The following is a 23,896-nucleotide window of genomic DNA, read 5'->3' as shown; positions in this document are numbered from 1 at the left end:
CTGGTAGACCACCCTCATGACCCACAGTTCTGTGAGGTGTTGGGTTAGCTCTGTCCCCTGCACTGGGCTGGATGTTCCCTGGGACATGGCTAGGACCTGACCCATCTTGGAGCCAGACCCAGAGAAAAGCCTGGCGAGCGGAATGAGGGAGTGGGGGTCCGGGTGACAAGCCGGGCTGCCAGGCAAGGCCCACCTGCTCCAGCTGCAGCTGCATGGTACGCTGGGTTGTCACATCCCCCAGTGCGATCTCCACGTACGGGTAGCTGGAGCTGGCCGTGGGCCGCTGGGTCCTCGTCGACTGGATCTCCTTCAGGGAGAACTTCACCATCAGCTCCTGGGGGAAATGGGGGCAGACAGGTTCGGGGGTGCGACAGTCTCACCCAGCCTTACCCCACCGCTGGAGGTCAGATCCGTAGGTGGCGTGACAGCTCAGCTCGCATCGAGTACTAGTTCCCCAGTGACGTGCTGTGTGACCCGGAGCAAGCTACTTTACCTCTCTGGACCTCAGTTTCTCACCTGTGAAATTATTTCAACAAATACTGATGCACGCATGTGCAGCGTGCCAGGCACTGCTCTAAATGCTTGCGATCTAGGGATGCAGGGAATGCCTTCACATCAAGGCTGCTTCTTCACACCCACCCCTCTTGGTCTGGAGCTTTCTTTCCGGCCCCAGGAGCAAAAGCTTCCCACACAGGGGTAGCCAGAGTGATGAGAGTCAGCACCCCATCACGAACAACAGGCCACAGCAGACAGACAACCCAGCTCCCCGACCCGCACGATGGGGGGCATCCTCTGAGGGCCGTGTTCCCCGCTGGACCGAGCGCCAGTCCCCACAGCAGGAACCTGCTTGCTAACACGCTCCTCCCCAGGTGTATCGTATCCCCCAGGGTACGACCCTCCTCCTGGTCTCACTTCCTCGCTCCAGTGTTTCCACGTAAGCTACTTGCCCTGGAGCCCTCATCTCAGGGCCCACTCCCGGGGGAAGAACTAAGAATAGGGGTAGCAGATCCTTTTTGTTCTGGACTGAATTGTGTCCCTCAAATCCATATGCTGAAGCCCTGACCCAGCACCTCAGAATCTGGAGACAGACCTTTGAAGAGGGAAGGTTAGGGTGGGCTCCCATCCCACGGGACCACTGTCCTTAGGAGAAGAGGAAACTGGGACACACAGACCCCAGGGATGTGCACAGAGAAAGGGCCATGTGAGGAAACGGGCAGGACGGCCATCTACAAGCAAGGAGAGAGGCCTCAGAGGAAACCAACCCTGCGGGCACCTTGATCTTAGATGTCCACCGTCCAGAACCACCAGGAAAACAATTTCTGTTGCTGAAGCCCCGCCAGCCCCGCCCCGTCAGCCCCAGCAGACCAACACAGGCTTTGAGCCTTGGCCTGTGTTTCACCTCCTTTCACCCTGACAACAGCCCTGCATCCCAGGTGAGGCAAGGAGCCTCGCCCAAGGTCACGCAGGTGTAAGAAGTGGAGCTGGACTTCCCACCCCCTGGGGGGAGGGGCGGGGCTGGGCTGAGGCCACTCACGTGGGTGTCGGTGCTGAGGAAGTTAAGGCCATTCTGGTTGACCGCCAGGATGCAGGGGGCGGGCACCGCGCCGTTGCTGCAGCTCTGGACGAAGAAGAAGGAGGAGCCGAACATGGGCGAGGCGCTGAGGAGGCCTGGGGCGGGGGAGGGGCGGGCAGGTGACGCAGGCGCCTCAGTGCCGCCCCCCACCTGCTCGGGTGGCCCCTCCCGCCGGTCCAGCTGCCGGCCTCAGGCCCCCCTCCTTCCCTGCCGGGGCCCCCAGCCTAGGTGGGGCCCCGGTGAGGACTTCCGAAAGCTGGCACCAAAAATGCCTCTGTACAAAGGCAAAGGTGCCTCCACCCCACCCTCCTCAACCAGGCCCCCACGGTTCCCTCCCCAGCCCGGACTCCTCCTCACCCAGAAACTGGGCGCGAGCCTGGTGGGGGCTGAGCGCCTGCATCTGCTGCTGGTGCTGGCCGAGCAGGCTGAGCCACGCCGCGGCGGCCACAGTGCGGTAGAGCTGGGCCGGGATGTACTCCTGGGCCTCGCGCCTGGCGTGCAGGGAAAGGCCGCTCTGAGTGCCGCCAGGCTTTAAACCTCCTGGACCCCCACTCACTGCGGAGTGAGGCTGACTCAGTGCCTGGGCACACAGCAGGTGCTCAATAACCGCTGGCCAGTACCACCAGGCTCCCCGTTTGCAGAGGAGGGAACAGAGACTCTGAGAAGTTTACCAGCCAGTCCAAGGTCACACAGTGACCGGTCCGGGCCGAGGCTTGAACCCAAGGTGGGTTCGTCCTTCGTAGCCCCCGCCCCAGGGAGAAGCCCAGGCCAAAGGGGTGAGAAGCACACGCTGAGGGAAGTATCAGGGCAGCAAAGCAACCACCAGTGGCTGGTCAGAGCCGGAGGGCACAGAGCACTGGGCCCACCAGGCCATGCCTCCCCCTGACACATGCTGGATCCCCTGGGGCAGCCCTGTGTCTCAGGACATCTGAAAAATACCAACAAATACCGGTCCCGGCTGCCATGGGCTGCACACTGGGGAAGGGGGAACGTCAGGGGAACCCCCCAAAAGACCCTCCAGGCAATATCTTTCCTCTCTGCTCTGCTGGGTAAGAGCCTGGCATGTGACCCAGTCTCCCCAGGTCTGGATCCTGGTCCTACCACCTATTAGCTGGGGAAGCCATATCCCCTCTCTGGGCCTCGGTTTCCTCATCTGTAAAAGGGGTAAAGAAAGTGCGGTTGGGGACTTCCCTGGTGGCGCAGTGGTTAAGAATACACCTGCCAATGCAAGGGACACGGGTTCGAGCCCTGCTCCGGGAAGATCCCATATGCCGCGGAGCAACTAAGCCCGCGCACCACAACTACTGAGCCTGCGTGCTACAACTACTGAAGCCCGTGCGCCTAGAGCCCGTGCTCCGCAACAAGAGAAGCCACCGCAATGAGAAGCCCGCGCACCGCAACCAAGAGTAGCCCCGCTCGCCGCAACCAGAGAAAGCCCGCGCGCAGCAACAAAGACCCAACGCAGCCAAAAATAAATAAATAAATTTATTAAAAAAATTAAAAAGTGCGGTTGGGGAGATTAGCTGAGACAATGTGTGCAGAGTGCCTTGCAAAGAGTAGGAAGGCCACAACTGTCTTTCTCCAGGGCTGGGATGATACCTTTCTGTGCTTCCTGCACTTTCCCCTTAAAATGACAGCACGGAAAGAGAGTTGGGTGCTGAGCCCTTACAGTGTGCTGGGCACCGGGACATCCTCTGTCCACACTCCACTGCCTTCCCTACGCTGGTTCACACCAGGGGCTCTCATAGTGTGGCCGAGGGTCTGGGAGGGCAACACCACTTCCTTAAGAACCTGAGCGGTCATCTGCTCTCCCCTCTCGTTCCCTCACAAGTGCGTGGTGGAGTCCGCCAGAGGCTACGTGACACGTGAGATCACAACAGACTGACAGAGAGGCAGAGACAGGCATCCAGCTGCCGTCTGTCACGCCAAATGGTACAGAGATTTGCAGAATGTCAAACAGTGCCGCTCTTCTCACTGGAGTTTTTGGGAAAATACACTTGTGTTTTCATAACTTATTTATATTAATGTGTAATGTTACTTTCCACTATTTGTATTATAATTATCACATATACGCCTTTATATTAACACGGGGTGTCCTTATTTTTAATTACTTACTAAATCAATATTTTAAATTGTTTCTCAGTTTTAATTTTGAATAGTGTAAATATATGAATAGATACAACACACAGAAACAAAAGGCCTCTGGGGTCTTATTTTTAAGAGAGTAGGGGACTTCCCTGGTGGTGCAGTGGTTAAGAATCCACCTGCCAATGCAGGGGACACGGGTTCAAGCCCTGGTCCAGGAAGATCCCACATGCCGCGGAGCAACTAAGCCCGTGTGCCACAACTACTGAGCCTGTGCGCCTAGAGCCCATGCTCCGCAACAAGAGAAGCCACCGCAATGAGAAGCCCAGGCACCGCAACGAAGAGTAGCCCCTGCTCGCCACAACTAGAGAAAGCCCGTGCGCAGCAACAAAAGACCCAATAGGGCTTCCCTGGTGGCGCAGTGGTTGAGAATCTGCCTGCTAATGCAAGGGACACGGGTTCGAGCCCTGGTCTGGGAAGATCCCACATGCCGCAGAGCAACTAGGCCCGTGAGCCACAACTACTGAGCCTGCGCGTCTGGAGCCTGTGCTCCGCAACAAGAGAGGCCACGATAGTGAGAGGCCCGCGCACAGCAATGAAGAGTGGCCCCCGCTCGCCGCAACTAGAGAAAACTCTCACACAGAAACTAAGACCCAACACAGACAAAAATAAATTAATTAATTAATTAAGGAGCCAGATTTTTAAAAAAACCCAATGCAGCCATAAATTAATTAATTAATTACTTTGTTAAAAAAAAAAAAAAAAAGAGTAAAAAGGCCCGAAGATGGAGAACCTGGGATGACTGATGTCTCGCCTCTTCGAAAACATCAGTTTAAAGGCTGCCTGACGCCCACAATTTGTTTTTTAATATTTATTTATTATTTAGGCTGCAGTGGGTCTTAGTTGTGCCACGCAGGATCTTTTTTTTTCTTAATTTTATTTTTTTAATTAATTTATTTATTTTTGGCTGTGTTGGGTCTTCGTTGCTGTGCACGGGCTTTCTCTAGTTGCAGCGAGCGGAGGCTACTCTTGGTTGCGGTGCGCGGGCTTCTCATTGCGGTGGCTTCTCTTGTTGCGGAGCAGGGCCTCTAGGCGCGTGGGCTTCAGTAGTTGTGGCACACGGGCTCAGTAGCTGTGGCTTGCGGGCTCTGGAGTGCAGGCTCAGCAGTTGTGACGCACGGGCTTAGTTGCTCCGCGGCACGTGGGATCTTCCAGGACCAGGGCTTGAACCCGTGACCCCTGCAGTGGCAGGCGGATTCTTAACCACTGCACCACCAGGGAAGTCCCTCCACAATTCTTTTAAGGAACTCCCTGTCGTCGGAGATTGTAGGTGACACCACGGTGAACGTTTCCATGGCCAAATCTTTCTGCAGGGCCATGTGTATTTCCTGGACCACAGGGTGTGTGTCCTGAAAGCTTTTTATCACTCAGTTTGCTCTGAGCTATTACTACCAGCTGGAAGCGACCTGTCGTGCCCGGAGGTGGGGTCCCAGCTGGACAGGCTGGGCTGGGTGGGTGCTCACGTGCTGGGCAGGTAGAAGTGGTCCTTGGCTCGGTGCTGCAGCGCGGCCAGCTTGGACACCTGCTGCAGCTGCTGCTCGCCGGGCTGGCCGGCCGGCATGCTGCTGAACAGGCCCTTCAGGTAGTCGGGCAGCACCTGCGGGGGACGGGGTGATGCAGGTGAGGGTCCGCGGGCGGCCAGGCACTGGGCAGGCAACTGGGGAGGCACAGACACAGACGCTGAGTGGTTCCAGCCCCACTCGCTTCCGGGGGAGGGTGGCCTGTCACTTCCCTGGGCTTCTGGGAGGAGTGACACGTGATGGTGAGCTGGGAGGGCTGTGGCCGGGAAGCCACGGGACCCCGGGAAGCACTGGCACCCGCCTGCAGCATGCAGGACCTGGGGTCCCATTTCCACAAGTCCTCAGGCTGCCGCTGGCTGACCCGCAGGCACAAGAGCCCAGTGGCCGGATTTGGACTCGGAACGGCCGCAGCTTCGGCACCAGCTCCAGAGAGGCATGCGCTCTCTGTCCAAGCACATCCGCAAGTGTCGGCACAAGAAGAAGAACCAGGCTTTGTTAACCCCAAGACCCTGACTTAGACGACCAAGTCTCAAAGGGGAGGGGTAGCACCACGAAAATGACAAGGCCAGGCAAAGCCTTTCAGCGAGGGACAGGCCAAGTGCTCAGCGCGGGAGGAGAGCCAGAGGAAGGAGGACAGAGTGGCCTCCTGAAGCGGTGCCATCTGGGCAGCCTCGCCGGAAGACTCAGAAGAGCAGAGCCCGCAGGGAGCAGACGCCTGGGGGCCCGAATCATGAAGGCCTCAAACGCCAAGGCCCGGGGGAGCCCGGAAAGTTCCAGAGCCTCAGAGCAGCCCGTGCGCTGACCTGGTTGTAGTGCATGGTCACGTAGAGCTCATTCTCGAACTTCAGCGGCTGATCCCAGAGCACGCGCCGGAACCACAGCGTGTAGCCACCATCCACCTGCTCCATCTCCGAGGCCACGTCCAGGATGTAGGCGCGGCGGCTGAGCGGGCACACGTGCTGGCCTGTGGGGAGCCGGGGGCAGCTGGCTGGGGTACGAGTGGCAAGCCCCCTCCCCGCTCTGGGACACAGCATCCTCAGTAAAGGAGAGCACGTCTATGGGACAGGGTGCCTGTGTTTGTGCAAGTTGTAACCGCAAGCTCCAGCCTGCCTAGTTCTAGGGAAGTGCCCTGCGTGGTGCTCAGAGAAAGCCTAGCCCCTTTCCAGAGGAGGGCTGGGGACAAGGAGGGGCACACGAGGCCTCAGGTCAGGAGGGCCAGTGGATGCCTTTCTGCAGAGCTCCTTCAGGGGAGAACCCCCTGCCAGTCCCCTGGGGTGGGTGGGTAGGACGGTGGGGTCTGGCACCGAGCGGGTCTCAGCCTGTACGAGAGGCTTAAGTTTTCATTTCCTGAACTGACATTTCTGCTTCCATCCCACACCTTCGGTAAAATTTTACCAAAGTGGGGGGCGGGGTGGCACGATGATAAAGTCCAGACTCTCGAGGCCAGACAGTCTGGGTTCAAATCCCAACTGTGTGACCTTGGATAAGTCCTTTAATCTCTTCGGCAGGCTGAATAACAGCCTGACCCCAAAGATGTCCCCGTTCTATTCCCCGCCACCTGTGCATATGTACCTTCATGGCAAAGGGCACTTTGAAATGTGATTAAGGATCTTGAGATGGGGAGATTATCGTGGGTACCCAAGTGGACCCAGTGTAGTCTCAAGGGTCCTTAAAGAAGGAGAGACTGGAAGATGCTACGCTGCTGGCTTTGAAGATGAGGGAAGGGGCCGTGAGGCAAGGAATGTGGGCGCCTCTAGAAGCAGAAAAGGCTGGGAAAGAGACTCTTTCCCAGAGCCTCCAGGAGTTAGCCCTGAGGACACTCTGGTTTCAGGACTTCTGACCTTCAAACCATATGATAATAAACCTGTGTTGTTTTAACCCAATGAGTATGTGCTGATTTGTTATGGCGGCAACAGGAGACTAATACAGTCTCCCTGGGCCTCAGTTTTCCCATCTGTAAATGGGAACAATAACCGTCTCGTTTCATATGGTTGTGGTGGGGATTAAAGCAGTTTATAGGATGACATGCTCTCAGCAGTGCCTGGGACATAGCCTCTGCTCCATAAATTCAGTTTTGGGGATCATTTTGTTACTGCCTTCCCCTCCCCCTGTGTCTTGGCTGGACTCCGGGCAAGCAGGGCTGAGGATACGTGGTTCGGAGCCGAGGCAGCAGCGGGAGAGCTGGTTGGAGGTGGATGGAACTGACAGGCTGGTGGCAGGAAGCAAGGCCACAGCCTACAGCAGGTGGGCTGCAGGGGGAAGGGGTTCGGCTGAACTGAGAAGGGCCAGGTGAGACCAAGGGTGGGGGCCCTTATGGCCACTATTAAGGCGCTAAGAGACAGGAAAAAGTACTTGCACTTGTGGGTCCAGGAGTCGCATCCTATCAAGTCTCATCCCCCTTGAGGGCAGGGCCCACTGAGTGGCCCGAGGGGCAGAGGGAGGCATCAGGGGAGCCCCATCTTCCAGGAACTCGCGATCTGACGGGCCAGGCAAGCTCACACAGAACGAAGCAGAGAGGGGCAGACGTGGGGCTGCGGGGGGGCTCGGGGCAGAGAGGTCCCTCTACCTGGGCCTAGGGGCTTCCTGGAGGAAGTGGCGTCTGACCTGGGCCTTACAGTGGGGGTGGTGGGCGTGGGCCCAGCATGCCACACCCTCTGGCCTCTGGCCACTCACCTCGGTTGGTGACAACAAAGATGACGTACTCATCAAAGGCCTCGGGGCGGGTCAGAGCCATCTCAGCACAGATCTCCTCCACCACGTCCAGGGCCACCTGCGGCGAGGGAAGCGAGAGGCTGCGCTGGCCTGGCGACCTCTGCCCCCGAGGCCACCCAGACCCCCTGCGCAGAGGCGAGGATCCCCGAGGTCCCTGGGAGCCAGCCGCATGCAGGAATGGAGTCTGAGAGACTCGGGTTCCGAGTTGGCCTGTCTCTTACTTGCAGTTTGATCCTGAGCTGGAGGTCCCACCTCCCCCAGGCTCAAGCTGCTCCTCTGAGATAAATCCTGCCTAGTGGGGGAGCCTGGGGGGCTCAGCACCCTTGGGGGCCCACCCTGGAGGCTGGGGTCCCTGCCCGACGGAGACATCCCGTCACTTACGGTGCACGTTTTGATCTTGAGATGGCGCTCGAGGCCTCCGGGGAGAAGAAAGAGCTGCCTCTTGGAACTGCGGCCGGCCTGGGGTGAGGAGACTGCGGAGGTGGGAAAGGCCGGGCCAGGGCTCTGGGCCAGCTGCTGTCCCCTCCGTGGGGGTCCCCGACAGGGACCGGGCAGGGCCGGCGAGTGCGCGTGACGGGGTCTCTGGGCCGGGCCGTCTCACTCACCCCAACGCCCCAATGCTCACCAACATGGCCCGAAGCTCCATGCTGCTGGGGAGCTCCAGACGGCCACCGAAGCGCAGTGTTCTCTGCAGGTTCTGCTCACAGGCCTTGGCGATCCCTGCAGAAACGGGAGTCAGGGCCTGGCCCAGGGTGGGCAGGGGAGAAAGGGGCTCCTCTGGCCCCAGCCCTGAGTCCAAGCGGGGGGCGGGTAGAAGGGTGGGGCCGTGTGTCTGCTCTCCCTTCAGCGGCTGAGGAGACAGTTCAGAAGGCAGTGATTTACCCAAGGTCAAGAGCCAGAGTGTAAGAGCTGGATCTGAACCCCATCCCACGCAGTGGAGGCCCGCACGCCTTGCTTATCCACGAGCCCCGCAGACAGCTGGTGACTCGGGGCTTGTCCCCCGCAGGCCGTGTATGGCTAAGATGACACAGCTGTGCGCAGCATCCCAGGGCAGGAGCCCCCACCATCTGTTTCCCCATCTCTCTGGGCTAAGCAGTGCCCTCGCCCTGCTCTGGGGAGGGGTCAAGAGGGCTGGACCCACTCTGCCACCTTCCCTGGAGCTGAGTCTCTTCACCTCTGAGTCCAGGGAAGTCTGTGGCCTGAGTCAAAGAGGAGTCTTCAGAAACAAAGGGAGTGAGGTCCCCGTCTCCTTCACGGCCGCCGTGGTAACCACAGGGGCCCCGGCCTCTCTCTTAGGGGGACCCAGGGGTTGCTCTGGAAGCTAGGCTGGGGCTGAGGCTGAGGAGTGGCCCCTTTCCTCCAAAATCCAAGGGGAAAAGGCCAAGACCCTGCCACCAGCCTTGGCACCCCTGCCTGAACCCTCTCAAGACCCCTGTTGATTCCCAAAGACCAGAGAAACAGAGCCCTGCCGCCTCCTCCGCCTCCACTCCCACATGCCACACATCCTCCTCTCCGGGCCTTCACCCCTGCTACTCAGCCTACCTAGAAATCCCTCCCATGTGCTCACGACCCAGAGCAACACTTCCTCTGGGAAGCCTTCCCTGATACGCCATCCTCCCCCCCATCAGATCAGACAACCCATCGCATCAGCCCCTGCGGGACCTCCACAAACGTTTGGGGATGGACTGATGTTAGTAAACATTGCCCGGCACCTGTGAAGGGCCAGGCCCTTCGGCCAGCTGTCCGGCCGGTCCTCACGCAGACAAGCCCGTGGCCCTGGCTCCCCGCCCGCTGGCCCCTCACCCTGGAAGGGCAGGCCTGGGGTCCGGCCCACGTCTTGGAGGAAGCGAACGAGGTGTGGCTGGAGGACTTCGGAGCAGCTGCGGTAGGCAGCCACGATGTACAGCAGCCTCCAGCCTCGCTGGCAGCTGTCCCTGCAAGGACACACATGGGGCTGCGTTGCAGGCGGCCGCCGCACTACGGTGCCACGCCAGGAGTCTCTCCCACTCTCAGGCGGCTCATCTTCTGAGGAGGCTCCTCCTCCCTGCCCAGTGAGAGCAGGGCCGGCGCGCCCAGAGCCGTGCAGAAGCTGTGTTCTATTGAGAATCCAGATGGGAGGTAGGGAAGGCAGAGGACGAGCCCCCCACCTGCACCCCCGGCCAAAAGACAAGCCTTCCCCGGGGGCATGTCTCTGGGTGACGGGAGGGTCGGGGGACCCTGTGCAGAGCCGGTGGCAGGTAAGGCTGGGAGAGAGGGGTTAGGAGGACGTGCTGAGTGGCTCTGAAATTCCTGGGGGATGCGAGCAAGTGGATGGGAGGGTGGCACACGCTTTGGGTCCCCACTGTGTGCTGGTCGTGTGCGGGACATGGAAGCTCACCTTTGTGCTGCCCTGGTGTGAGGGTTTCATTATGGGGACCTCCGGCGTCTAGGGACGGCGCTTGGGCTTCCTTTGGGAAACCACCCACCCCTCCCCGGTCCCTGTGGTTTGGAGATGGGTATCAGAGCCAGGACCGGCCAACAACACTGCAGCCCCCTACCACGGTGACTGGTTTAGGGATGGGTGTGGGAGCCAGGTCTGGCCAGTTAGAGTTCAGCCTCCCTCTGGCTATGGTGATTGGTTTGGGGACAGGCACATGACCCAGGTCTAGCCAATCAGAGCTCTGTATCGTCCAGCCGTTGTGGTTGGCTCAGGGATGGGCATGGGACCAATAAGACTGGATTTGGGAATTTTTGCTGCAAATATTGGGTCGGTCTTGCTTTCCCTGGGATTGCTGAGCTGGGAAATGTTTCTCTCCAATCTATGGGATATGTTGCTTGGGAATGATATCAACACAGAAGGAAGCAGGGCCAAGATATAGAGAAGGACTGCTTCTTGATGACACTTGGATCCAGCTGTGCCTGAGGTCCTATGTTAGACTTTTCAGTTACCCGAACCCTCTTTTGCTTAAACTAGATTTAATTGGGTTTCTGTCACTTGCAACCAAAAACCTGGACTCACACATTATCACCACATTTTCCAGATAAGGAAACAGAAGCTCAGAGACAAGAAAGAGCTTGTCCCAGACCAAGCACGCTCTGTCTATGAAGTGACGGAGAGACAGGGGGAGAGACTCCGGAGGCTGACCTGGCCCCTCCTGGAGCATGGATGCGCTGGGGGAGGGGAAGACACTCACTGCTTGGTGCTGGTGTTGTCTGTGATCTGCTTCACAACTTGGCAGTAACACTCGTCCCGCATGACCTCATGGTCCCTGCACAGCTGTAGGAGGGCGGGCCAGGTCACAGGTCACACGCCCAGCACACAGGAACAGGGTGGCACTTGGAGATGGGCCTGGTGCCCCTTCCCCAGACCCCTCCCCACCAGTGGGATGCATTCCTCTTTGGGCCACATGAGAGCTTCCCTCCCCAAAGTCCTGCTACTCTGTTGATAAATGGGGAAACTGAGCCACGGGGCAGGCAAGGGAGCGCCAGCAGTCAGCGGGACTGACCTTCAGGAGGGTGCAAAGCACGTCCAGTTCACTCTGACCCTTCAGCGAGGCGTCCCCCATGAACCGCATCACAGCTGGAGGAAACACCTGTCCCACTCGGGCCACCAGACCCCCAGCTGCCTGCCCCCCTTGGGGACCCTGGGGTTGGACGCCTCCCCGGAAGGCTGTGGCCAGAGGAGGAGGGGGAGGCTCCTCCTCTCTGCAGGGGCCCCACATCTGAGTTGAGGGAAGGGGTGGTGGTGAGCAGGGGTCACAGTGCGGGGTCCCACCTGGCCCAGAGCCCTGGCCGCAGTCCCACCCCCACACCTAGAAACATGTCTGTGGCCATCTTGTTGAGGCTGCTGTCGCTGAGCTCAATGAGGGAGTCCTGGAGCGGGGTCTGTGGGGAGAGGGGCTGGGTCACCAGGAGGCAGGGTCTTGGTGGGAGGGGCTGAGTCATGGGGGCGGGCCCTTTGATGGGAGGGGCTGAGTCAGGAGGGGGCGGGGTCTGTGGGGAGAGGGGCTGGGTGACCAGGGGCCAGGGTCTTGATGGGAGGGGCTGGGTCGGGAGGGGGCAGGGTCTTGATGGGAAGGGCTGTCATGGGGGCGGGGTCTGTGATGGGAGGACTGGGTCAGGAGGGGGAGGAGGGGGAGGAGGGGAGGGCCACTTGGTGCCTCCTCTTACGACAGGAGGGTCCACACCACCAAAAAGCAGCCGGGACGCCACTAGGGAAGACACTGCCCCTGGGAGGAACGCGGGCCCTCGGGGTGCTGAGTGTTTGGGTCCCACTGGGGACAAGGCTGTTTGGCCCACAGGCCTGGGAGGGGGCTCTTGTACCACCATTTTACAGAGGGGGCCTGGGGCTAGACACCTTGGTGAAGCAAAGCATGTCCTCCAAGGTTCTGGACTCCCGACCCTCCTTGGATTTCGGCCTGAGGCCGTCCCTGCAACAGGAGGCGGACACTACTGACCAGTCTTGTTTCCAAGCTTTGGCTACACCCCCTTCCCACCTGGAGTGTGCTTGACTCAGTGTCAGCCCACTGGGCAGCAAGGCTCCTGAAGTGGAGGCTGCAGGCGGGCCTCACACCTCAGGGTTTCTCATCCCCCCCCAGAACTGGGGCCTCACGCTTGGGCGGCTGCAAGAAGCCCCAGAGAGACCCTCCCCAGGGGGGGGATGCAGCGTGGGGCCACCACTCACTGGGGTCTCCTCTGAGGGTCTCGGAAATACTTCTGGGCAAACTCGAGCATTGTGTACGGTGGGAGAGCCAGGCCGTCTTCCCCGCGGTCCGCGGAGCCAGCCCTGACTGGGGGACCCTGCAAGAGGGCCAGCCACCGCACCCCGCCCAGTCAGAGCGGGCCCAATGCCACCCCCGGCTGACTGTGCCCAGACCCTCTCATGTGGGCCCACTGCCTCCCCGGTGGCCTGGTCCAGCTGACCCTTACCCCTCACTGCTTTCTCTCTCTCCACCCTGGCGAGCTCTGTGCCACAGGACTGGACCTGCCCCCCTCACCTGGCCCCGCCCCGGCCCAGGTGGACTTCGCCTGCTGGCCGGCCCAGGCTGGTCCTGCCCCATTGGCCTGGTCACAACCCTTCCGCTGACCCCCACCCACCCGACCCCACTGGCCATGCCTCCAGCCATCTCTGGTCACATGGGGGGGGGCGGTCACGTCCCAATAGGTCATACGTCTGGCTAGCTCAACCAGGCTGCCGGGCCCCAGGGTGGCCTGCTCTTGGCTGAGCGCCCCCCCTCCACCTCCACAGTCAGGCTGACCCCCTTGCTGTGTCTACCCTTCGGCCCAGCCCCGGGCAGCTCTCACCTCCCTCCTGCGGCCCACCTCCCGGGCCGCGGCAGTGGAGGCCACGGCAGCGGCCACGGCGGCAGCGCGGCCCCGGCCCGGCTCTGCAGGCAGCTGCAGAAAGTCGGGGGCAGCTGCAGGCTGCACCAGCTCGGAAGGGAAGCGGCCCACACGCCCATGGATGGTCCCAAATCGCCAACCTAGGGGGCGGGAAGGGCTCTGAGCAGCGCGAGGGTCTCATCTGGGGAGCAGGGGGGCCCAGGGATACAGAGCTTGTGCGGGAGGTGTGTCACGGGGCCATTCACAGAGGAGGACACAGCTCTGGGAAGGGAAGGCATTCCCTCAGCGGGAGCTGCAGAGAGCACAATGCAGCGCTTGTGGACCCTCGGCCACACACATGGAAACGCTAATGTCCACGGAGACCCTTTAGCCAGATATGTGGGCAGAGGCCTGGGCTGCATGGCCGCCTTAGGAGCTGCAGCCGGGCCAGACCCTTTGGGACCCCGGAACCCAGAATCGGGCCCCCGCTGTTTGGGGTCTCTAGGTCTGGTAGCTGTGGCAGCTGAACGGGAGTCCCGGGGCACCTACCGAAGTCAGGACCTCGACGCCGCAGCTCCTCCAGGTACACGACCTTCTTGCCGACCACGCAGCCAGCACTGTAGCCTGAGGGCCGGACCTATGTCAGCACCCGCTGGGAAGCGCCCTCCCCCGCCCCCGCCTCCCCCACCACCGTGCCCACCCCTCCCCGTGGCGCTGACCCATTCGAGGTGGCTCCAGGGGCTGCAGGTGGATGATGTCACCCTTGTGGAAGGCCAGCAGCGCTGGGTCCTCAGGCAGGAAGTTCCTCACAGCGACCACGTAGTCTGAGTCCTGGGTCAGCCAGGGGCTGGGTGAGGGCTGCAGTCCCATCCCCCTTCTCCAGGAGGCCAGGGGCCACTCCCCTGCCCCTCACACAGGACGTCAGAGCACTGGCCCAGGCCTCACCCCCTCCACCCCTCCCGAAGTCTCCCCACTGAGGCCAGGTGCCGGGCCTGGGGGCTGCCTGGTCTGGAGGGAGCATGGGGGCGGATGCCCCCACCGCAGTGGGCAGCGGCGAGCAATGCAGTCCTTGCAGGAGGATGAGCAATGCAGCTGCCATGGAGCCCGGAGGCATTAGTAAAGGACTTTGAAGGAGCAGGCAGAGGGGAAGGGGCATCCCAGCTGGAAGGCACAGCCGGTGCAAGAGCCTATGGACACAGTTGCTGCCGCACACACGCATCCATGCTTCCCAGGCATGAGCCCCGTTCTGGGCCCTCAGCCCTGCTGGGGGCATCTGTGGGAGGGCCCTGACCTTCTTCAGCTCCAGGATGAAGTCGTCCACCAGGGTCTTGACCTGGTGAGCTCGGGCTGAGAAGAGAATGACCTTCTCGCTGGCCAAGTTGAACTCCAGCATGTTCTGGGAGGGGATGGTCACAAACAGGATATCTGCAAAGCTGGAGGATGAGAAAGTGGCATGAGGGCAGGACCCCGCAGCTAGAAGGATGCCCTCCACCCACCGTCCTGCTCCTTCTGCGCCTGCCGGCCTCCCCACCCCTCCTGCCCGCAGCTCTACTGTGTTGCCCACACCCTGTGGACCCACAACCTTCCAGCCCTCCCCAAGTTGTGCCTTTTATTTTTTTGCCTCATGACCCAACCTCCCAGATTTTGCCCACACAAATCCATCTCTTTCAGTCCTTGAGCAAACTCTCCAGCTCCTGAAGCAAGGAGCCTGCACCTAACCGGTGAGTGAGGCTCCCCCCGTGCTCTGGTATAAAGGACAAGTGGGCCGCTAGGAGGGAGGAGTCCGAGGACTCAGGAAGGTCTCATGCCGCCGAAGCACCCTTTCCCTTCCGAGCTGCGTCTGCATCTGGCTGTTCACACGGTCGCCCCCGCTGCACGGCGAGCTCTGTGAGGGCCAGGCTGCAGCGTGGCCGGAGATGGGGATGGGGTAGTGGCTCCCAGCTCCCCACTTCTTGGCTGTGGGACCCGAGACAAGCAACACCTCCCTATGAGCCTGTCTCCCTGATTGAAGGGCTTTGGCACAGAGCCGTGCATATCGTAGGTACAGTCGCCCCTCGGTATCCGAGGGGGACTGGGTCCAGGGCCCTTCGGGGGCACCAAAGCCCACGGATGCTCAAGTCCCTCCTATAAAATGGCCTGATATTTGCGTATAACCTATGCACATCCCGTACGCTTTAAACCACCTCCAGATCATTTTTTTTCTTTTCGGATTACTCCTAACACCTAATTCAACGTAAATGCTGTGTAGATAGCCATAAAAGCAAAGTAGACGTTATGTGAATAGTTGCTGGTGAGTGGCAAATTCAAGCTTTGCTTTTTTGGAACTTTCTGAAATTTTTTTTCTGAATATTTTCCATCCGCGGTTGGTCGAATCTGTGGATGTGGAGCCTGCGGATATGGAGGGCCGACCGTGCTCAGTCAACGGCCGTGAAGCCAGCCGGTGAGGAACCGCTGGTGCCAGCCCACGTCCAGCGTCCGGCCGGCCCCACCCCCGCCCACCCGCCAGTCACCTGTACGTGCGCAGGACCCGAAGCGGCCCACCGGCCTCGTGGCTGCCCTTGACCATGCGTAGGAGTTTGATGCCCGTGTGGGACACAGCTAGGATCTGCACGCCGGTGCCCACGCTGCCCTGGGGTGGGGACGAGGGGCACGTGAGGCTCTTCCGGCCTCATCCCTGGAGCCCCTGGGCGGGCAGGGGGCAGGCAGGGGGCTCGCACCGTGGCAGGGAAGAGGCGGGAGAAATAGACCTCCCAGCTGTCGCGTGCAATGCTGACCACGGCCCGCTTCACACTCTCCGTCACCAAGGGCCTTTGCGTGTCCAGCTGGTTCTGGGCTAAGGGACACAGGTCGGGTCGGGACTGACCCACGTGGCATAGGGGGAGGCTGACCCTCAGCAAGGAGGTGTCAGTCTGTTGTGTTCCCAGTGTCCATACTGGGAAACTGATGTCCACAGACAGACAGGGACAGCCGAGGCCACAGCCGGTCAGGCCGAGCCCAACCCAGACCTGCGGCCAGGCCGTGGGAGAGGCCAAGAGCAGAGCGGGGAGGGTTGGCAGGGGTGGGGTGTCTAGCTGGCTGCCCCATCGACATCCTTCCCTCCCCCTGGCCCCCCATGGTACCAAACAGGGCTTTCATCTGGAGCCTCTCGTCCGCAGAGATGCGCAGGCAGGCCTCGGAGAACGTGTCGTGCAGGATCTGTGGGATGAGTGTGACACCGGCAGCCCGTGGGACTCCCCCAACCGGGAGCCCATGCTGGACCGTTTTAGGACGACTGGGAATGTGGCAGGGGTGCCTTTACGCAACAGTGGGGTCATCTGTGCAAATCAGATCCCACTCCCGAGGATGCTCTCCTTCTCCTCACCTCCACCCTCCCCAAGCCCTAGTTTCCTCATCTGTATGGTGGGGCTTGGGTTGGACCCCAGACCCCGTGCAGCTCAGACCTGCTGTGGGTCTGGTTAGGTGGGACTGTGGGCTCTTCAACCCTGTCTACAGTGGGGGCCTCGGCAGAACAGCTTCCCCTCCTCACTGTGGTCGAGGACCCCAAATCCAAGGAGGAGGATTTGCAGACGGCTAGGCTACGCACCCCCTGCCCTGCTGAGTACACGGGGCATTTAGGGAGGAGAGGCCCTCACCTGGCGGAACAGCAGGTCCAGCTGCACAGGGTGGCTGTAGCTGTCCTTGGGGTAGAACACCTGTGGGGGCAGGGTTTCCGTGAGGACCTTCTGGAGGCCCCTCCCCCGCTGCAGCCCCACTCGCTCTGCACCAGCCGCGCTCTGACCCTGACCCTGGCTCAGCTCCGCCCTGACCCGGTGTCCCGCCCGCCTCGGGCCCCTCTGCCCCCATCCAGCCCCAGCCGGGCTCCAACACCTCTTTGCGCAGGAAGATCTGCCAGGGGGCATCCTGGTAGCCGTAGAAATCGGGGCTGAGGAGGCGGTGCAGCCGCGTCTGCACGGGGTCCTCGGCCGGCTCCAGGGACCGTGAGGCCAGCACTGCAGGGGTGGGAGCGGGCTGGGGCAGAGAGGCCTCCTGGCCCGTGGCGTACACACACCTGATCACGCGGGCACACGTGCACACTCACACAGCCCAGCCCTCCTCCCCGCACGTGGAGACCCGGCGCCCGCAGGCCCAGCCAGGGGCCGGGGGCCTGGGAGCAGGAGAGACAGGCCGCTGCCTGGAGGCCAGGCCCCGGCAGGTGTGGGCGGAACAGACAGTTCAGAAGGACAGAGCTCTCAGTGCCGGGAGCTGGGGTGGAAATAAAACCAGTGACTTAGGAAAGTCTGGGGGCTGGTCTGTGAGGGGCGTTCGGTCTGGGCGGTCGGGCAGACCTCTCTGAGGAGGTGACACTTGAGACCTGAATGTTGAGGAGGTGCTGAGCGTGCAAAGATCTTCCGGGAAGAGCATTCTAGGCAGAGGGAACAGCAAGGACAAAGGCCCTGAGGCAGGAGTGTGCCAGAAACAGTGAGGAACAGAGTGTCTGAGGGGGGAGCGGGAGGAGATGGGATTGGGAAGGTGGGCAGGTCATGCTGCGTCACGTGGGCCACAGTGAGGAGTCTGGAGTTTATCCCAGGAGCCACTGGAGCGTTGTTGGCAGGCTTGACGTGAACCGACTGATCTCTGTTAAGAGGGCTGTGGCTGCCGTGAGGCAGGAGATGCAGAGGTTAGGGCTCCAGCTGTGACGCCAGGAGGCCTGGGTTTCTATCCCTGATCTGATACTGTTGAGCTGTGTGATCGTGGGCAAGTCACTTAACCTCTCTGTGCCTGTCTCCCCACCTGTAACATCTAGAGGCACAAATGGTACTGTGTTGAAGGGTCTTAGTGTGGATTTAGTGAAGTCAGAGTGGGCTGGGACTGAAATCAGTGTTAAGTGTTGATGCAATTACACAAACGTCCACACTGTGGGTCCACACGGGCCCAGGGACACGGACACACGTGCCACTGTCACGCAGACCAAGTCTCACCTGTGTTCACACTTGGACACCTGCCCTCGGGCCCCTCCCTCCCTCCTTCCTGGCCCTCACCTGGAGTGGGCCCCACGGATGGCCTTGGTGTGCTGGTCACCGGCTTCACCAGGGCTACGGCCTCTCTGGGGACCTGTCCCTGCCCCAAAGACAGCGCTCAGGGGGGAGCAGCAAGGCCACAGCTTACAGGGGCCAGCTGGTTTCTGAGGCTCCCCCAGAGGCCCCACTTTGTCCTTTGTTCCACCTGGGCCCAGCCAGACCCTGCCCCTCACCTGAGTGCCAGGTGCTGCCGCTGCATGGCTCATCTGCCCCCTCAGGATCGTCAGGGCCTCCTCGTGGGGGTCCGGCCGCTTCACGAACACCCTCCCGCCGTCCTTCCTGGTGGGTGGGACACTGAGTCTCCTCTTCCCAGCCACATAACTCTACAATAGGGAACTTTTTCCTCCACCCCCATCACTATAAACGAGAACCCAGAGAGGACCAGAGACGGGTGTGGGGACACACAGCACACCCTAGAGAGCAGTCCTGGCCTCCCTCTGCCCGGGTGGCTCATCTGGACCACCTGTGTGAACAGACTCACTCCCTAGAAGTTGCTGGGTGGGGGGGCTGCGAACCCAGCAGATGGGCACACGGGTGGTGGCTGCGCAGGCCCGTGGGGAGGCCGCCGTCCGGATGGCTGGAGGGCTGGGGAGGCCAGGCTGACCTGAAGGCTTCGGGCCGGCCTCCCCGGGGCAGCTGCTGGTGTTGCCTGACGATGTCCTTGATCTGCTGCGTGGGCTGCGGGAAGTGCTCCGAGTTGAGGGTCGAGGACCGGACCAGCTCTAGGCTGGGCGAAGCTGCGGCAGGGGCATGGGGGCACAGGTGAGAGTGCCCTCCCAGCCCCGCCCTGGGAAGTGGGAGGCCCCCCGGCCGGGAGAGGACACTCACTGGATTCTGGAGGCGCCCGGTCCTGAGCTAGAATGGGGACGGCCACGGGCTTGGTGGGGGGCCTCGGGGCCTTGACCAGAGGAGCGGGAGCCACAGGCTTCGGAGCACAACGCAAGAGCACAGGCTTGGCCGGGAGTCCGGTGCCTACGAACTTCGGCCGGGCCTCTGGCGCTATGGGTTTCTGTGGAGAGCAGGGTGTGGGGTGGACTTCCCGGGACACATCAGTCTGCTCTCAGGGACCCCACGTCTGCCCAAGAGGGGTTGAGGGGGCTCCTGGCTCAGAGAGGCGCAGCGATGCCCCAGGGCACCACAGCACTCAAGTGGGGAACCAGACTCACCTCTGGGGGCGATGGCCTTGGGCTGGGACTCAGGGGCTGCTGCTGGAGCGCCATGGCCTGCAGGGTCATCTCCCGGGCCTGGGGAGAGTAGCGGTGGTGAGCGGGCAGGCCCAGGCTCCGCCCCCCGCAGTCTCCAAGCCCCGGCACTCACCAGCAGCACTGCCTGCTTGCGGATGAAGGCTTGCTGCAGGGCCAACGTGGAGGCGTCCAGGCCTGGAACTGCGGGGGGGCCGTGTCAGGGGCCGTGGATCCAGAGGCTTGGGAGATGGGGGGGATCCCCTACCGTGCCTGCCCCTCCTCCGCCGGCTCAACCTCTCCCCACGGCCGAGGCTGCCTCTGTTCTAGGGCCAAAGCAGCCCTGAGAACCGAGGGGCTCCACCCTGCCCGACCCTGGAACCGACCGGGGGCAGCCACTGACTTAGCTTTGGCCTTGGCTCTGGAGGTCTCCGGGGGCCGCCTTTGCTGCCGCTACTGCCATCTCCACCAGGCTGGCCTCCCCCTTTCATGCGGTGGGCAATGGCTGTTGGCTTCTCCAGGTCCTGGGAGCGGGGGTGCGTGGCTCAAGTGACTGCCCCAGTGCCGTACTCCCCAGCTTCCAAGGCAACAGGCACCTGACACCGCCACCGCCTGTGTCCCGGGGGCCTCCCACCGGCCAGCATCTGCTGTGTGCCCGGCCTCTGCCCACACGGTGCCCCGGTCAGGCCTCCGGCAACCTTGCGAGCCCCAACCCACCCCTTTCACAGGGGAGCAAACTGAGGCTCAAAGGGGCTGCGCCCCGCTCAGGGCTTCACGTTATGCCTTGGAGGGGCTCCTGGGAGTTCCCAGAGTGAGCAAGGGTGCCCGGGGGCCCGCTCCCAGTGTGTCCTGGACCCCCAGCTGTGGGTCCTTCCGAGCACCTCTAGCTGTAAGGACACCCTCATCCTTTGCTTGACCCCCAGCAGAGATCCAGAGAGGGCACGCCACCCCACGACCCTGGCTGAGAGAGGCTCCTCTGTGCACACGTCGTGCTGTGGTCTGCAAATGCCCTGCTGCGTCCCTACCGCATCCCCGTAGGACAGCACGGGGTCGAAGAGGCTATCCAGGTAGCAGTCCAGTCCTTTGTGGGCCACAGCGGGCTCCCCAAGGCTGTCCGAGTCTGGCGGGGTTGGGGGACACAAAAGTCAAGTCCTTTTCTCCTGCTGATGACCACTCCCGGCTCCCAGGCTCCCCCCCAACCAGAGACAGCGGCCACTGCTGGTCGACCTTGGTAGGTCGCTGTCCCTCTCTGGGCCTCAATCTCCCCATTCGTACCGTCCTCATTGTGGCTGCAGTACCCATCGGAGTTGGCCACGACGGGCATGTGCCCCAGGGGCTGGGGCCTAGCGGGCGCGTCCTCGTCCGAGTCCCAGCTGTTGCCAAACACCCTGTGGGGATGGAGAACACAGAGCAGCTGACCCCCCAGAGACCCAGAGACCTACCAGAACCCCCGTTCTCTCCTGTGCCCCGGAACTGGCTGACTCTCTCCCTTTAAAGGCAGGGCCCTTTGGCGAGCCCCACCTCAGTGAGGACCTTGAAGCTTAAGTTCAGAACGTAGTCCCCCACCGCCAGCATCCAGGAGGGGGAGCCTTGTGCTAGGAGAGGCCATCTCTACCTGGGACCTCCCCTGCCAGCCGTGGGCCCCTCTGCACCCACGATGAAGTAGGCTTTCTGTCGCGGGAACTCCCTGAGTAGCTCGAGGTCCGACACCAGGTCCAACACGTAGTCGTGGCCGGCCAGCTCTGCCCACTGGACCCCCTTCTTCCTAGCCACCGTCCAGCCCCGCCAGCCGTCGGTCAGCCCCCTGGAGACAGCACGCGAAGGGCTGGGAGTAAGGGACAGAGCCGAGAGGTACCACTGGGGGAGACCCTGGGATGGGAGCCAGACACCACTCATGGCCGGAGTGGACCCTCCGGGGCTGGGGCCCTGGCCTCTCGTCCCTCCCTTCCTCCTTCCGAGGTGCACAGGGGTGCACTGGGTGGGGCATTCCAGGAGCCCACCTGTGCCTCAGAATGTCTCCAGCCACCTCTTCCCCCGTACTCCAGGAGTGCACCGGGCAGGAGAACTGGTCACCTGGACGGCAGCGGGTGCAGGGCTCAGCCCGGAGCGTCTGAATTTGCATCTCACGGCCCTGGCTCCCCTCCCCGTTTCCAGGTCCAGCCGCCATGTGCCCACACACACTGACCTCTCTCCAGGGCTACATCCCGCAGGCCCCTCCCCAGCGCCTCCTAAGCCCAGGCTACTGGCGCCTGCTGACTCTGGCTGCCCCTCCGTGGGGCAGGGAGAGGGCAGCTCACCGTTGAAGCAGCCCACGTCCAGCGCCATTCCGGCCTTCTCCTGGGTTGCTTTCCACTCGAGCTGGGTCAGAGGGAAGGTGCGGGCAGCTCCAGAGCCCTGCTGTCGAGCCTGGCCCATGGCCTGCATGAGGCGATGTTGGCACACAGCCTGGAAGCCATTCCGCCCGTAGTCAGACACAAACCTGATGGGTAGGAGTTGGCGCGAGGGTGAGGAGGGACCTGAGGCTGGCCGGCAGTGGGGGAAGGCCCCGAGGCTAGTCAGGGGGCCCAGGCCGGCCCAGAGCTCTGAGAGTGGTCTACAAATGATCTCGGGCAGCCCGGAGTTCCTGGACCAAGCGGAAAGTGTCCAGGCCAGAGGTCCAAGGACGGCCAAAGCAGTTCCAGGTTGGCCCACCTCAGCTTGTTGGAGCAAAATGTCACTGCCAGGGTAGGGGCTGCAGGGGGTGTGGGCAAAGACCTGGCCTCTGGGCACTCCCTCTGTTCCCTCACCAGGCCACCCCGGGCGGTCATCGGCCCTCTCTGAGCCTGCTTCCAAGTTCACAGAGACGGCCGTGAGGGTTCAACCTGACCCAGGACCAACCAGCCTGATCCCTGGCAGTGGCAGGCACTCCTTGTGCCGGGCTCCCTGCCCCCTCCCCACTGCTGGCAGCCTGGCCAGGAGCACCAGAGGAGCAGGCAGACAGCGGCTGCCAGAGGGAAGCTAGAGCCGTGTCCACGGGAAGCCCAGCAGGCAGGTAGTGGCCCTGCCCCCGGCAAAGATTCCCAGAGCCGGCCAAGGGAGCTGCCCCTACTGCACACGGCTCCGGGGAGCTCTGCACGCTCTGTAGTTCACAGTTACCTGTGAGGTGGGTCCTGTTACCGTCCCCAATTTCCAGATAAGGAAAGAGGCTCAGAGACGGGCAGTGACTTGGCCCCGGTCACACAGCAACTACGTGTCAAAACTACGATGCTGCCCAGGGCCTGCTTGAGCTCCTTCCCTTGCGAATCATTCATATCACCCAGCACAGTGACATCAACATCACCATCATCTTATCAAGACCAGGATGCTGACAACGGTTACACGCACACAGCAGGCTACACGCACACAGCAGGCTACACGCACACAGCAGACTACACTTACCGTGAGCCTGTCTCTGTTCTAAGCACTCAAGAGTGTGTTTGCACATTTAATCCTCACACAGCCTACTACGTAGGTACTCTTATCAGCCCCGTTTTATAGGAGAGGAAACAGGCTCAGAGAGATTAAGTAACTTGCCCAAGGTCACACAGGGCATACGCGGCTGAGCTGGGATTTGAACACAGACTGTCGGAGTCTACACTCCTAACCATACCGCTACACCCCGCCCCCCAGGATGTGAGAGGTCAGCGCCTCTGTTCCAAATTCCCCGCACACTGGGCTGGCTACCTCCGAGTTCCAGAAGCCCTGTATCCCGCCTCACCCGACTCCTGCCCTCTGCAGTGAAGCCCCGGGCCAGCCCCCAAGCCTGAGCTTCCAAGGACCGAGCCTCCCTCCTGGCGCAGCCTGACCTGGCGTCCGCCCCGGGCCCCCCAGCTCCACTCACTTGAGCAGGTACTTGTCGAGGCGCGGGGAAGGCGCAAAGCCGCTGAGGCAGGCGGCCAGCAGGAGCCAGCCCCGCTCAGCGTTGTGGGCACTGGGGTTCCGCCACACCTGGTTGGCCAGCTGCGCCAGGATCTCATCCCGCAGCTCGGGCACCGCCAGCCCTTTCTGCACGATGTAGTTCCCGAAGACGTGGTCCCGGGCTCCGTGCAGCTGGGGGTCGCCCATGAAACGCAGGATCTGGCCACAAACAGACTCTCCTGGGCTTCCCGGAGGGCTGTTCCCGCCAGGTCCCCACCCCCACCCCCACCCCACACCCCTCTCGTGTCCTTCCCATGTCCCCCTGCCCATATGAAAGTCCCCCATGTTACAGTGTAATAGCCATACCCTGGGCCAGGTGACCCAGCCTTTGGGAAAAATCAAGATTCTCCTGCTCACGAACCTTCTATAGCCCCAGCCCCTCCCCGCACCCCCGGCCTCCAGGAGGCCCCTCACCTCCTGCACATTCCACGCCCCAGAAGGTACTTTCTAACATGCATATCTGACCACATC

The 23,896-nt window shown here is 61.6% G+C and overlaps 1 protein-coding gene across 1 annotated transcript in view; it reads right to left on the bottom strand.

The window, feature by feature from the left end:
• MYO15A (myosin XVA) overlaps positions 1 to 23,896 on the bottom strand; it is a 50,497-nt gene that overhangs the window by 3,374 nt on the left and 23,227 nt on the right. The window contains exons 31-66 of the mRNA XM_032617626.1: positions 23,349 to 23,584; positions 21,787 to 21,968; positions 21,490 to 21,562; positions 21,105 to 21,293; positions 20,717 to 20,877; positions 20,515 to 20,609; positions 19,893 to 20,013; positions 19,626 to 19,693; positions 19,475 to 19,552; positions 19,137 to 19,317; positions 18,913 to 19,045; positions 18,482 to 18,587; positions 18,270 to 18,342; positions 17,119 to 17,240; positions 16,884 to 16,943; positions 16,371 to 16,446; positions 15,969 to 16,084; positions 15,762 to 15,880; positions 14,543 to 14,684; positions 13,971 to 14,082; positions 13,801 to 13,875; positions 13,234 to 13,412; positions 12,614 to 12,729; positions 12,287 to 12,359; positions 11,742 to 11,814; positions 11,436 to 11,509; positions 11,124 to 11,206; positions 9,754 to 9,884; positions 8,576 to 8,670; positions 8,332 to 8,409; positions 7,912 to 8,008; positions 6,042 to 6,202; positions 5,182 to 5,315; positions 1,931 to 2,064; positions 1,535 to 1,668; positions 194 to 334 (exon numbers count right to left, since the gene is read on the bottom strand). Coding sequence (XP_032473517.1) covers positions 194 to 334; positions 1,535 to 1,668; positions 1,931 to 2,064; positions 5,182 to 5,315; positions 6,042 to 6,202; positions 7,912 to 8,008; positions 8,332 to 8,409; positions 8,576 to 8,670; positions 9,754 to 9,884; positions 11,124 to 11,206; positions 11,436 to 11,509; positions 11,742 to 11,814; positions 12,287 to 12,359; positions 12,614 to 12,729; positions 13,234 to 13,412; positions 13,801 to 13,875; positions 13,971 to 14,082; positions 14,543 to 14,684; positions 15,762 to 15,880; positions 15,969 to 16,084; positions 16,371 to 16,446; positions 16,884 to 16,943; positions 17,119 to 17,240; positions 18,270 to 18,342; positions 18,482 to 18,587; positions 18,913 to 19,045; positions 19,137 to 19,317; positions 19,475 to 19,552; positions 19,626 to 19,693; positions 19,893 to 20,013; positions 20,515 to 20,609; positions 20,717 to 20,877; positions 21,105 to 21,293; positions 21,490 to 21,562; positions 21,787 to 21,968; positions 23,349 to 23,584 — 4,221 coding nt within the window. The remainder of the gene's footprint in view (positions 1 to 193; positions 335 to 1,534; positions 1,669 to 1,930; positions 2,065 to 5,181; positions 5,316 to 6,041; positions 6,203 to 7,911; positions 8,009 to 8,331; positions 8,410 to 8,575; positions 8,671 to 9,753; positions 9,885 to 11,123; positions 11,207 to 11,435; positions 11,510 to 11,741; positions 11,815 to 12,286; positions 12,360 to 12,613; positions 12,730 to 13,233; positions 13,413 to 13,800; positions 13,876 to 13,970; positions 14,083 to 14,542; positions 14,685 to 15,761; positions 15,881 to 15,968; positions 16,085 to 16,370; positions 16,447 to 16,883; positions 16,944 to 17,118; positions 17,241 to 18,269; positions 18,343 to 18,481; positions 18,588 to 18,912; positions 19,046 to 19,136; positions 19,318 to 19,474; positions 19,553 to 19,625; positions 19,694 to 19,892; positions 20,014 to 20,514; positions 20,610 to 20,716; positions 20,878 to 21,104; positions 21,294 to 21,489; positions 21,563 to 21,786; positions 21,969 to 23,348; positions 23,585 to 23,896) is intronic.

Source organism: Phocoena sinus, chromosome 20 (assembly GCF_008692025.1).
Source record: "Phocoena sinus isolate mPhoSin1 chromosome 20, mPhoSin1.pri, whole genome shotgun sequence".
NCBI classification, from domain to species: domain Eukaryota; kingdom Metazoa; phylum Chordata; class Mammalia; order Artiodactyla; family Phocoenidae; genus Phocoena; species Phocoena sinus.
The sequence above is the reverse complement of the archived record's forward strand: the minus strand, read 5'-3'. Positions and strand labels throughout refer to the sequence as shown.